Source organism: Gekko japonicus, unplaced genomic scaffold (assembly GCF_001447785.1).
Source record: "Gekko japonicus isolate JY-2015 unplaced genomic scaffold, Gekko_japonicus_V1.1 scaffold1674, whole genome shotgun sequence".
NCBI classification, from domain to species: domain Eukaryota; kingdom Metazoa; phylum Chordata; class Lepidosauria; order Squamata; family Gekkonidae; genus Gekko; species Gekko japonicus.
In genome coordinates this window covers 126,081-138,009 of record NW_015162531.1, presented here as the reverse complement: position 1 = coordinate 138,009, position 11,929 = coordinate 126,081, and the positions used below count along the sequence as shown (strand labels likewise).

Below are 11,929 nucleotides of genomic sequence, written 5' to 3'. Positions count from 1 at the left end.
TCTTGCTGAATTCTGAGTTCTATGAAAGACACGTTAGAAGCAAGAGCTCTGGAGACACACACACACACACACTTCCTGGGTCATCACCCTCACTGCGGGGGGCGGGGGGGGGCAAAGGCCCTCCGCAGGAGGTTGGGGAGGGTTCCTCAACCAGAAGACCCAGTAAGCGCAGAGCTACGCAGCTGAGCACCGTGGAAGGACACTGTTCCTTTCGCCTTCCTTTTGCACAAGAACAGAAGAAGAATCGTAGCATTTTCGGGGCAGATTAAACGTTTTGCAGGAACAAACATCCACCCTGGTTGAGGGTGGCATTTTGTCATGAAACAGGCAGAATGTCTCAAGACACCTTTAACAATTGCTCTTTAAGAAACCTTTAACAATTGCTCTTTAAGAAACCTTTAACAATTGCTCTTTAAGAACTTTAAGGCCAATGGCCCGTCCAGTCCAACACTCTGTGTCACACAGTGGCCAAAAAATACCCGGGGCCATCTGGAGGCCCAGCAGTGGGGCCAGGACACTAGGAGCCCCACCCAATGTTGCCCCCTCCCAAGCACCAAGAAGACAGAGCATCACCTGCCCCAGCCTGTGAGTTCCTATCTGTACCTTGTGGCTAATAGCCATTGATGGACCTCTGCTCTTAACATAAGAACATAAGAGAAGCCAATGTTGGATCAGGCCAATGGCCCATCCAGTCCAACACTCTGTGTCACACAGTGGCCAGAAATACCAGGGGCCCTCAGGGGGTCCACCAGTGGGGCCAGGACACTAGAAGCCCTCCCACTGTTGATCTCCCCTCCCCCAAGCACCAAGAAGACAGAGCATCCCTTGCCCCAGCCTGAGAGTTCCTATTTATACCTTGTGGCTAAGAGCCACTGATAGACGTCTGCTCCATATGCTTATCTTTCCTTGTGTGTGTTTGTTTCATGGTTTTGATCAGCGGACCCAGATAGCCGTGGGGGCAGTAAGTGGGATATGCTCACTTGTGGATCCTGATTGGCAAGGAGTAAGGCTTAACCCGCAGGAAGTGTGGGCAGGAGGAGGCAGAAGGAGGGTTGGCAGTTATTCTGGGAGGGGGCGGTGCCGGACCCAGGAAGGGCTCGTCCAGGTTCCCGGAAGGCATTCCCAAGGGAAAGGCTTCTCGATTGCAGTCGGGACAGCTGGTCTGGTCTGTGTTTGAGTGGAGGACGGAGTGGAGAGCTGGATGTGTGCCCGTGGACCCCTCATCCAGCCGATGAGCCGTCTCCCCAGAGATATTCCAGCTGCTTGTTGTGAGTAATGGATACGCAGAAGAGCTCCGGGATCAGCGGTCGGAGGGCCCTGCCTGCGGAAAGGCAACACTGAGGTGATAAATTATTCACCGAGATCTCTCATCTGGGCTCCAGTTGCCGCGCAGGGAGTGGGCGAAGGTGCTCGTTGCGGTGGCTGACGGGCGCTTGTGTTGCATTTCAGGTTACTGTGGAGGAGGAGAGCTATCTCGCCCACCCAACCCGCGACAGGGCAAAGATCCAGCACTCCAGGCGACCCCCGACCCGGGGCCACTTGATGGCTGTGGTAGGTACCGCAGGCGCTAGAGTCCCGTGCTGACGCCTCCCACCCAACACTCCGGCCTTCGGGAAACCGAGTGTCGCCGGGGATTTGTCGTAAGGAGCCAAGCTTTGTGCTGTCTGCCATTGGGGAGAGAGCCTGTGTGCTAAATTTGGCTCTGACCCATCAGAACTCCAGCCCTTCTCTGCCATGTGGCCTGCTTTTCACTTTGGGAGGCCTCTTGTGAGCCAGTCTGGTTCCGTGGTTGAGTGTGCGGACTCTAATCTGGGAGAACCGGGTTTCATTCCCCCACTCCTCCACTTGCACCTGGCTGGATGACCTTGGGCCAGTCACAAGTTCTCCCGGAGCTGTTCTTGAAAAAGAGCCGTTTCTGTCAAGAGCTCTCTCAGCCCCACCTGCCTCACAGGGTGTCTGTTGTGGGGAGGGGAAGGGAAAGTTTGTAAGCCGCTCTGAGACACCTTTGGGTAGTGAACGGAGGGGTATAAATCCAGTCTCCTTCTTCTTCTTGTGTCTGACTTCACAGGCCTCCCTGTTGTGGTCGCTCTGGTTATTTCACTCTATTTCTGTTTAGACCATCATTTTTGCCATTACAGTCAAGGCAGCATACACTTCAGAATAATATCTACAGTTCGGGTGGCCGACTCTGGGCTGAGGAAGACTTGGGAGTTTTTGAGGGTGGAGCCTGAGGGGGGAGGGGAGGGGCTTCAGTGGGGCATAAGCGAAGCCAGTTTGGTGTAGTGGCTCTGATTCCCCGCTCCTCCACATGAAGCCAGCTGGGTGACCTTGGGTCAGTCACAAGTTCTCTCAGAGCTGCTCTCAGGAGCAGTTCTGTCTAGAGAAGAAGAAGAAGAAGAGATTGGATTTATACCCCGCCCTTCACAACCCAAAAGAGTCTCAGAGCGGCTCACAACACCGCTTTCCCTTCCCCCCCCCACAACAGACACCCTGTGAGGTTGGCGGGGCTGAGAGAGCTGTGACAGAAACAGCTCTTTTTCAAGAACAGCTCTTATCAGAACTACGGCTTGCCCAAGGTCATCCAGCCAGGTGCAAGTGGAGGAGTGGGGGAATGAAACCCGGTTCTCCCAGATTAGAGTCCGCACACTCAACCACGGAACCAGACTGGCTCACAAGAGGCCTCCCAAAGTGAAAAGCAGGGGCTGAGAGAGCTCTTGACAGAAACGGCTCTTTTTCAAGGACAGCTCTTATCAGAACTACGGCTTGCCCAAGGCCATCCAGCCAGGTGCAAGTGGAGGAGTGGGGAATCAAACCTGGTTCTCCCAGATTAGAGTCTGCGCACTTAACCACGACACTGAACTGACTCTCTCAGCCCCACCGACCTCACCGGGTGTCTGTTGTGGGGAGGGGAAGGGAAAGGAGATTGTGAGCCGCTCTGAGACTCCCGAGTGAAGGGCAGGGGGTATAAACCCAATCTCTCGTCTCTCTTCTCCATAACGCCATAGAGTCCGCCTTCCAAAGTGGCTGTTTTCAGTCAGTGAACTGATCTCTCCTGCCTGGAAATCTCCAGCCTCCACCTGGAGGTTGGCGACTTTACCTACAGTATGATTCACGTGATGTAAAAGGGAGATGGGAGTATTTTATTTTATTTTTTGCTGTTTGGTCACTGCAATATGGCCGCGGAGGCAGAGGCATGGGGGGGGGGGTTTGAACGCGCCCATTCCTGCGGCATCCATAGCTTATTCCTCCACAGGCAGCCCGGGGTGGCCGCCATGTTGTTTCTCTACATTTTAACCTCCTGACAACACTTGGAGGTGGGGCTAAATGGAGAGGTCGTGATGTCAGTTTCACGGTTTGGGTGGGGATTGGAACGCTGGTCTCTACACTGTCCGCCACGCCCCTGTAACCAGTGTTCCCTCTAAGCTGTGGAGTCTTGTGAGCAAAAATTCTATTTTCTGAGCTACCGGCATTAGGGTTGTGAGCGAGCGATTCGGCTACTGCATAAATTTAGTTTGCTCTGGGGCAGGGCTCTTTTTGTAGAAAAAGCCCAGCAAGAACTCATTAGCATAATAGGACACACCCTATAGCATAAACTCATTACCATATTAGGCCGCACCCCTGACAGCACAGCTCATTCGCATATTAGGCCACACACCCACGTTACCAGAAGTGCGGTCATCCAGCCACACCCACCTTTTACTTCTTATTCTGTTTACTTTGTTTGTTGTCAAAACCCAGAGTTTTTTCTTTGTAGCAGGGACTCCTTTGCATGTTAGGCCACACACCCCTAATGCAGCCAACCCTAATGAGTTTCTGCTGTTGGGTGTGGCCTATTATGCTAATGAGTTCCTGCTGGGCGTGACCAACTCAGGAGCCAGCCGGAACTCCGTCCCTGTGCGTTCCTGCCCAAAAATAGCCCTGCTCTGGAGCCGTCCTTCCTGAGCTATGACAAAAAGGTGTGAGCCAGAGGCTAAAAAACTGTGAGCTAGCTCACACTCACTCAGCTTAGAGGGAACACTGACTGTAACCGTTTGAAATGTGGTCCTCCTCCCGTCAGATCCAACATCAAGCGGGCCAGAATTCTTCTTCACTTGGTTCTTGGTATCTCCTTGTATCTCTGCCGCTGGATGGACGTGATGGAAGGACAACCGGAGTTGAGTCCCGGAATGCCTTAGAGAACCACAGGGCTCTTCCTTTTTTCGGGGGCTCTCCGCTTCTAGGCATCTACCTCAACGTCTGACGGGATGCTGACCCTTGACTTGATCCAGGAAGAGGACGCCTCCCCGGAGGACCCCGCCACTTGCGAGGACAACTTCCGGGTGGATCTGGACAAGACGGTCGCCCACCTCGCCGCGGGACGGAGGTGTTCGGATCCCGAGAGCGCCAAGCCGCCGGAGAGGGGCCGGACGAACAGCCTCCCGAGGCGAGAGGCCATCTCTTGGGACCGGTCCTCGCCGCGGGAGGATCCCTTCGACAGAGGGACCGTGTACACGCCTCAGGCACCGAAGAAGCTCTCCCACGCGGAGAAGAACAAGTGCGCCTCCATGGAAGAGATCCTCTCGTGCCGGGATTCCTGCTCGGTGCACCGGGCGGTCCTGCGGAAGGGCCTCGGGGACCACTTTGCCGCCGCCGAGCCGGAGCGGCTGAGCCGGATCCAGGAACTTGTCGCGCTGAAACTTGAAAAGACACAGGAACTCTTGGCGGAGGTGAAGGGCTACGGGGAAGGCAGGCGGAAGGCGAAGGAGCTGGGCACCTCCTCCCCTTCCTCCTCCTCCTCCCCCGCCAAGCTGGACTCGGAGGCTGTCCTGCAGGAGACGGAGCGGCTGCTGGGGGAGGCCACGTCCCACTGGAGCCAAGCCCAGCGGGTGCTGACCGAGGTCCGGGAGCTCCGGAACCTCTACAGGCAGCTGGAGCTGCAGGTCTCCGAGCTGAAGCCCCGACAGGCCGCGCAGCAGTCGCAGTACAGGAAGAGCCTGATGTGAAGGCAAGGGGGGGCCCCTGGGCGGCGGGGAGGGGGGGTGTCAAGGGGATTGCTACCAATCTCTATTTTTCTTGACAGTGCTTGAAGCGTTCAGGTGCCTGCTCTTGCCCCGCCCCCGACAAGCCCCATTCTGCCCCTGTGACACCCCTTCCGACACCCCTCCCTCCCGCCCGCCCATCTCCAGACGAACACATTGAAATAAATGTGACTGCACTCATGCTTTTTATTTATTTGGGAAACAGACGCTCCCCCGTCGATGCGACTTCTGTAAAAAGGGCACCAAGTCAGGTGTCGTGCAGGTGGCCTTTCGAAAATAAGGACTAGTGGATGTTGGGTCTTGTGCGTGTTTGTTGGGGGGGGTGTTGTTGTAGCACACAGAATGTTGTAAGAACATCAGAAGAGCCCTGTTGGATCAGACCAGTGAGGGTCCATCCAGTCCAGCATCCTGTCTCGCACAGGGGCCAACCAGTTCCTCTGGAGGGCCAACAACAGGGCAGGGAGACCGAGGCCTTCCCCTGAGGAGAACCCCAGAAGAGCCCTGCTGGGTCAGACCAGGGAGGGTCCATCCAGTCCAGCATCCTGTCTCGCACAGGGGCCAACCAGTTCCTCTGGAGGGCCAACAACAGGGCAGGGAGACCGAGGCCTTCCCCTGAGGAGAACCCCAGAAGAGCCCTGCTGGGTCAGACCAGGGAGGGTCCATCCAGTCCAGCATCCTGTCTCGCACAGGGGCCAACCAGTTCCTCTGGAGGGCCAACAACAGGGCAGGGAGACCGAGGCCTTCCCCTGAGGAGAACCCCAGAAGAGCCCTGCTGGGTCAGACCAGGGAGGGTCCATCCAGTCCAGCATCCTGTCTCGCACAGGGGCCAACCAGTTCCTCTGGAGGGCCAACAACAGGGCAGGGAGACCGAGGCCTTCCCCTGAGGAGAACCCCAGAAGAGCCCTGCTGGGTCAGACCAGGGAGGGTCCATCCAGTCCAGCATCCTGTCTCGCACAGGGGCCAACCAGTTCCTCTGGAGGGCCAACAACAGGGCAGGGAGACCGAGGCCTTCCCCTGAGGAGAACCCCAGAAGAGCCCTGCTGGGTCAGACCAGTGAGGGTCCATCTAGTCCAGCCTCCTGTCTCACACAGCGGCCAGTCAGTTCCTCTTGAGGGCCAGCAACAGGTTACAGAGGCCGAGGCCTTCCCCTGGTGTGGCCTCCTGGCTCTGGGATCCAGAAGTTGACTGCCTCTGAACATGGAGGTTCCCTTTAGTCACCATGGCTAGTAGCCCTTAACAGACTTATCTTCCATGAATCTGTCTAATCCCCTTTTAAAGCTGTTTATTCCTGTGGCCATCACTATGTCCTCTGGCAGGGAATTCCGAACGCTGCTCACTCATTCCCTCGACGCTCCATTCCAGCCTTGGTTCCTTCCCCACCTCTCGGCAAAGCGCTAGAAAAGAGCCACAGTCCAGCAGCACCTTAAAGACTTAACAGAATTTGTGGCAGGGGAGGAGCTTTTGTGAATCGCCGCTCACTTCTTCCCCAAGCATGTCCACCTTACTCGAGGCTAGCCTTCACCTACCGCAAAGGGAGTGAATGTCTCTCTGTCAAAACGAGATAGTCTACTCGATTTCCGCAACGTGCTCACTGAAGCAAAAGGCCCAGCTACCGTCCTTGTCGATCCGGTTCCACTCAGCTCAGGCCGGGCAAACCATCCGCTTTAATTGGAAAATCCAGTTTTAACAGACAGCTCTCGCCCTGGCAGAATCCCGGTCCTCCGCTAAATGCCGAAGCCGCTCGTGATGAGCCAGTGCCGTGCAAAGGCTCTTGGGTACACAACACATGCAGAGCGTCGATGGCGACGAACTGCTGTACGTCAGGCGTTGCTCGTGTTCGTGTAGCCTGCTTAGCGTCCTAGAGAACGTGGCGAAGCGCACAGCTGAGGAGTTTGAAAAGAGAGGGATCCGGGCAAGGATCCCTTTCTTCCGTTGCTTGCTGCCGCTGGGTTTGCGGAAGGCATCGTGGCCGGCCCAGTGCCTGGCAACTGACGCTTGAAGGGCGTGCCAAGCCAAGCCTGCTGTTTTTTTCTCCCAGCAGTCTGGAAACTAGCAGGATTTGGGGTGTGTGTGTGGAATTGGTACCAGCAAGGTGGGCCCTTGTGGAGGAGGGGAGGGTTGGCCTGCTGCCTGTGTGCCATAGAGCACCCTTCACCCGGGTGGGAGGGCGGGAACCATGGCTCAGTGGTAGAATATCTGCTTGGTGTGCAGAAGGTCCCAGGTTCAGTCCCCCGGCATCTCCACTTAAAACGACCAGGGAGTAGACGATGTGAAAGACCTTCTCAGCCTGAAACCCTGGAGAGCAGCTGCCCATCTGACTAGATGAGACGGACCTTGACGGACTGATGCTCTCTAAGGTCTCTAGAAGAAGAGAAGAGATTGGATTGATACCCTGCCCTTCACTACCCAAAGGATTCTCAGAGGGGCTTCCACACTCCTTTCCCTTCCCCTCCCCACAACAGACACCCTGTGAGGCAGGTGGGGCTGAGAGAGCTCTGGTAGAACAGCTCTTATCAGAACTATGGCTTGCCCAAGGTCATCCAGCCAGGTGCAAGTGGAAGAGTGGGGGAATCAAACCCGGTTCGCCCATGTTACAGTCCACACACTTCACCACGATGCCAAACTCTAAGGCAGCTTCCTGGGCGTTTTCAAGTGGAGGCTGGACGACCATCTTTTGGGTATGTTGTAGGGCTATCTTTCGGCTGTCCTCCTGCAGAGTGCAGGGGGTTGGACTAGATGACCTGCAAGGTCCCAGTTCCAACTCTTAACATTCTATGATTCCTGTGTCCACCCCCTGCCCACCCTTGTGCGATCCGGGTTCTTCTTCCCCATGCCCTCCCTGCAGGGCTCCCGGGTCTTGAGAGAGGACCAGGGGTCCTGCAGTTGCTTGAAAGTGCCGGCTGGCCATGGTGGGGAGGGGAAGGTGTCTCGCCTGGCAGGCTTCTCGCTCAGAGACCAGTCCAGATGGCTTCCCTCCTCAGCGAGAACTGTTTGGACTCACACGGAGGGAAATCCAACCCGGGTCCTTGATCATATCTCGGGTATAGTCATCTTGCTGACATCTCCAGCTCAGCACTTTGCAAAGCAGAGCAGCTCAGCTTTCTGGCGTGTGCGTAACTGGATCGGAGGCAGAAATCACACTCTCTTTCTTCATGTGGCCGTGCGGGAGGTTGTTTTCCGTCCAGTCCAGAGGCTTGACGTGCTGGAATGCATTTCTGGACAACCCCCGTCCTAGCGGAAGTCTTTGCCTTAGCAGGGATGTTTGACTCGAGGGCTTCTTCTCTGCCGTTCGGCCGCAGGAAGGAAACCACTTTCCCTGCCAGTGTTCCATTTTGGGCTCGATTACCATGTGGTTTCCAAGCAGGAAGCAAAAGAGTTCGCTTTGGGTCTTGAAAATGTAAATGCAAAACACGTCCAATGCAAATCTGCCTGGCACAGCGTAAAACTTCCTCCCGAGAGATGTGCAGATGCTAATTTCAGGTTTCCAGTCTCGGAGGCTTAACTTTTTTTCAAGTTCCAAATCACCGTTTTGTGCGAGAAGGCCAACTCCTCCAGTCCTGTTTGCCTGGCGTCCATTTGCCTCGGCACCGGTCTCGAGTGGCGCAAACGTTGTGCTCTTTGCATCCCTTTGGGATCCCTTCCAAGGATCCTTGGGGACAGCAGGATGGTCGCTTCCTCCATCTGGCAAAGACCTGCAGTGCTTGGCTGGTTTGGGCTACCCTCTTGGGTCCCCTTGATGGGCTTTGGAGTTGACCCCGCAGAGGAGAAGAAGAAGAAGAAGAAGAGATTGGCTTTATACCCCATGGCCCTTCACTACCCAAAGGTGTCTCAGAGCGGCTTACAAACTCCTTTCCCTTCCCCTCCCCACAACAGACAGACACCCGGTGAGGTCGGTAGGGCTGAGAGAGCTCTTGACAGAAACGGCTCTTTTTCAAGGACAGCTCTTATCAGAACTACGGCTTGCCCAAGGTCATCCAGCAGGTGCAAGTGGAGGAGTGGGGAATCAAACCCCGTTCTCCCAGATTAGAGTCCGCTCACTTAACCACGACACCAAACTGGCAGAGGAACCAGAGCTGCCGGCCGGCTGCAGGCGTTGGCTTTCCTGGGCTCAGAATCTAAAAACCCGCTGAGTGTCCGGTCTGCCGGCACCCTCGCTGAACCGATAGCTCCATCTGAAGCTGGTCGGAGGGGAGAGAGGGCACAGGCTGATTGGCATGAGCTGACTCAGCATGGGGGTACGAGGATATTCCCCTGCTAGGGCAGCAGCGGATTCAGCAGAAACGGCGTCTGGATACACCCATCCCCACTCCACCGTTCCTGCAGTCCCCCGTGCCTTCCCCTTGTCTAAACGGCATGACCTTGGGCAAGCCGTAGTTCTGACAAGAGCTGTCCTTGAAAAAGAGCCGTTTCTGTCAAGAGCTCTCTCAGCCCCACCTGCCTCACAGGGTGTCTGTTGTGGGGAGGGGGAGGGAAAGGAGTTTGGAAGCCCCTCTGAGACTCCTCTGGGTAGTGAAGGGCGGGGTATAAATCCAATCTCCTCTTCTTCTTCTTCTTCAGGGTAGTCCTCGAAAGAGCTCTCTCAGCCCCACCGACCTCACAGGATGTATCTGTTGTGGGAAGGTGAAGGGAAAGGAGTCTGTAAGCCGCTCTGAGACTCCCTTGGGTAGTGAAGGGCCATGGGGTATAAATCCAATCTCTTCTTCTTCTTCTTTCCCATCAGCTGGACATACGATGCCTGGTCCCTCTTGCCTTTCCTCAGAGGATTTGCTCTGAGACACCTTTGGGTAGTGAAGGGCAGGGTGTAAATCTTCTTCTTCTACCCTGAAAATCTTGCGGGTCTCTAAGATGCTGTGGGACTAAAATCTAGGTGTCCTGCTGCAGATCTGCCTTCCGGAACTTGGTGACAGCCAGAAAGGAACACAGTGCTCTAAAATGAGGACTTGCAGAGGGGCCGTGGCTCAGTGGCAGAGCCTCTGCTTGGCACGCAGGAGGTCCCAGGTTCAATCCCCGGTGGCATCTCCAGTTAAAAAAGACCAGGCAGCAGGATGATGTGAAAGACCTTTCTCTGCCTGAGACCCAGGAGAGCAGCTGCCGGTCTGAGTAGACCGTGCTGACCTTGATGGGCCAAGGGGGTCTGATTCAGTAGAAGGCAGCTTCATGCGTTTCTGAGACTTAGCAGTGCTGAGTGGACTGGTGGTGATGACGTCTCGCATGTTTGGAGAGGTTGGGTCTTCATGCGCCCCACCCCCCTAACAGACACCTGCCTACTTGGGTCCAGTGTTCCCTCTAAGCTGAGTAAGTGTGAGCTAGCTCACAGTTTTTTAGCCTCCGGCTCACAGATCTTTATCCGCTCAGGAAGGAGGGCTCCAGAGCACACTAATTTATGCAGTAGCCAAATCACCTGCCTGCTCACAACTTCAGTGCCAGTTGTTGTTGTTCAGTCGCACAGTCGAGTCCGACTCTTCGCGACCCCGTACTCATGCCAGTAGCAGCTCACAAAGTAGAATTCTTGCTCACAAGACTCCGCAGCTTAGAGGGAGCACTGCTTGGGTCATGTCTGTTACGCATTCCAGGGTGGACTGTAGAATAGTGACCCTGTTACGTGGCAAGAGCAGTGTATGGGCGTGGAATCATGCCCACCAGGAAGTGGCTGCATTTTTGTCTTTTCCTTGTGGATTAAAAGAAATCAGTTGAGAAGGTAGAACAGCTCAATTCGAGTCCAGGAGCTCCTTAGAAACCAAAAAGATTTTCCGGGGACGGGCTTCCAAGACTCAAAGCGCTCTCTGACAAAAAAGAAAGCTTTAACTCTGGAAAGCTCCTACCCTGGAAAGCTTGTTGGTCTCTGAGGTGCTGCTGGACTTGAACCCAGCTCCTCCTGCAGGCCAACACAGCTGCCTCCTGAACTAACCGGGGCGTTGCCACTGTGAAGCGGCAAGAGCGGGTGGAGCTTGTCGGCTGCTTCAGTAGATGCCTGGAGGGGTGATTTGGATCCCAAAATAGTTAAGGACAGTTGTTGGCAGGGGTCATTTCCTGCAGGAGCGCAAAGGAGCGGAGCTCCGGCACTAAGGAGCCCAGGGGGCGGGCACATGCAACAAGCCCCACCCCCTGCTCCCAGCAGCCCTCAGTCAGAGCAAGAAGCATCCATGTAAGTTGCAGAACACCCCCCGGTCCAAAACACTCCAGTGTCACCTTTAAGACCAAGTTTTATTCAGGTACAAGCTCTCCCTCCTCTGCAAGGACAGATCTGTGCGTTCCCCCCCCCCATAGCTAGCCATCCAAAACAATCCAGTGGAGCCTGAGCGGTGGGTGTTGCCTTCTGACACACTTCCGGGGATGTCAGGGGGCGTGGCCTATGCAAATAAGTTATGCTAATGAGCTCCTGCACCTCTTTTTCTTCGAAATGACCCCTGGTTGTTGGGGAACAGTATTGCACGAGCTTCGGGGGTGCACTACAGTCAGTGCAGGCGAATTTTCGGGCTCCGGGACTTTGGGTGCTGAGAGAGAAGCAGTCATTAATGGGCCACCGCTCCCCAAAAGGAGCCAGGGAGACGAGAGGCTCTTTTGCAATGGGGGAGGGATGGAGGATGACTCTTCAGAACTTCAGCCTGCGCCTGGAGACTGGCAACCCTAGCCAAAACCTCCATTTAGCGCCGACCCTGGCGATAACGCCAGGGTCGGCGCTAAATGGAGGTTTTGGCTAGGGTTGCCAGTCTCCAGGCGGAGGCTGAAGTTCTCCCCGGATCCCAGCAGACCTCCGGACCACAGAGGTCAGTTCCTCTGGAGGAAATACAGAAGAGTTCAGAGTCCAGGAGCACCCGAAAGACTGACCGGATCTGTGGCGGGGACTCCTTGGTATCTGAAGGAGTGAAGGCTCCTCCCCTGCCACAAATTTTGATCGTCTTTCAGGTGCG

At 55.5% G+C, this 11,929-nt stretch overlaps 1 protein-coding gene across 1 annotated transcript; it reads left to right on the top strand.

Moving 5' to 3' along the window:
- Positions 1–1,157: 1,157 nt before the first annotated feature.
- Positions 1,158–5,128, top strand: PLEKHO1 (pleckstrin homology domain containing O1). Its single transcript, XM_015406298.1, has 3 exons — positions 1,158–1,342; positions 1,450–1,551; positions 4,221–5,128. The coding sequence occupies exons 2-3, from the start codon at positions 1,543–1,545 to the stop codon at positions 4,980–4,982; spliced, it is 771 nt and encodes a 256-aa protein (XP_015261784.1). The 5' UTR covers positions 1,158–1,342; positions 1,450–1,542; the 3' UTR covers positions 4,983–5,128.
- Positions 5,129–11,929: the final 6,801 nt, after the last annotated feature.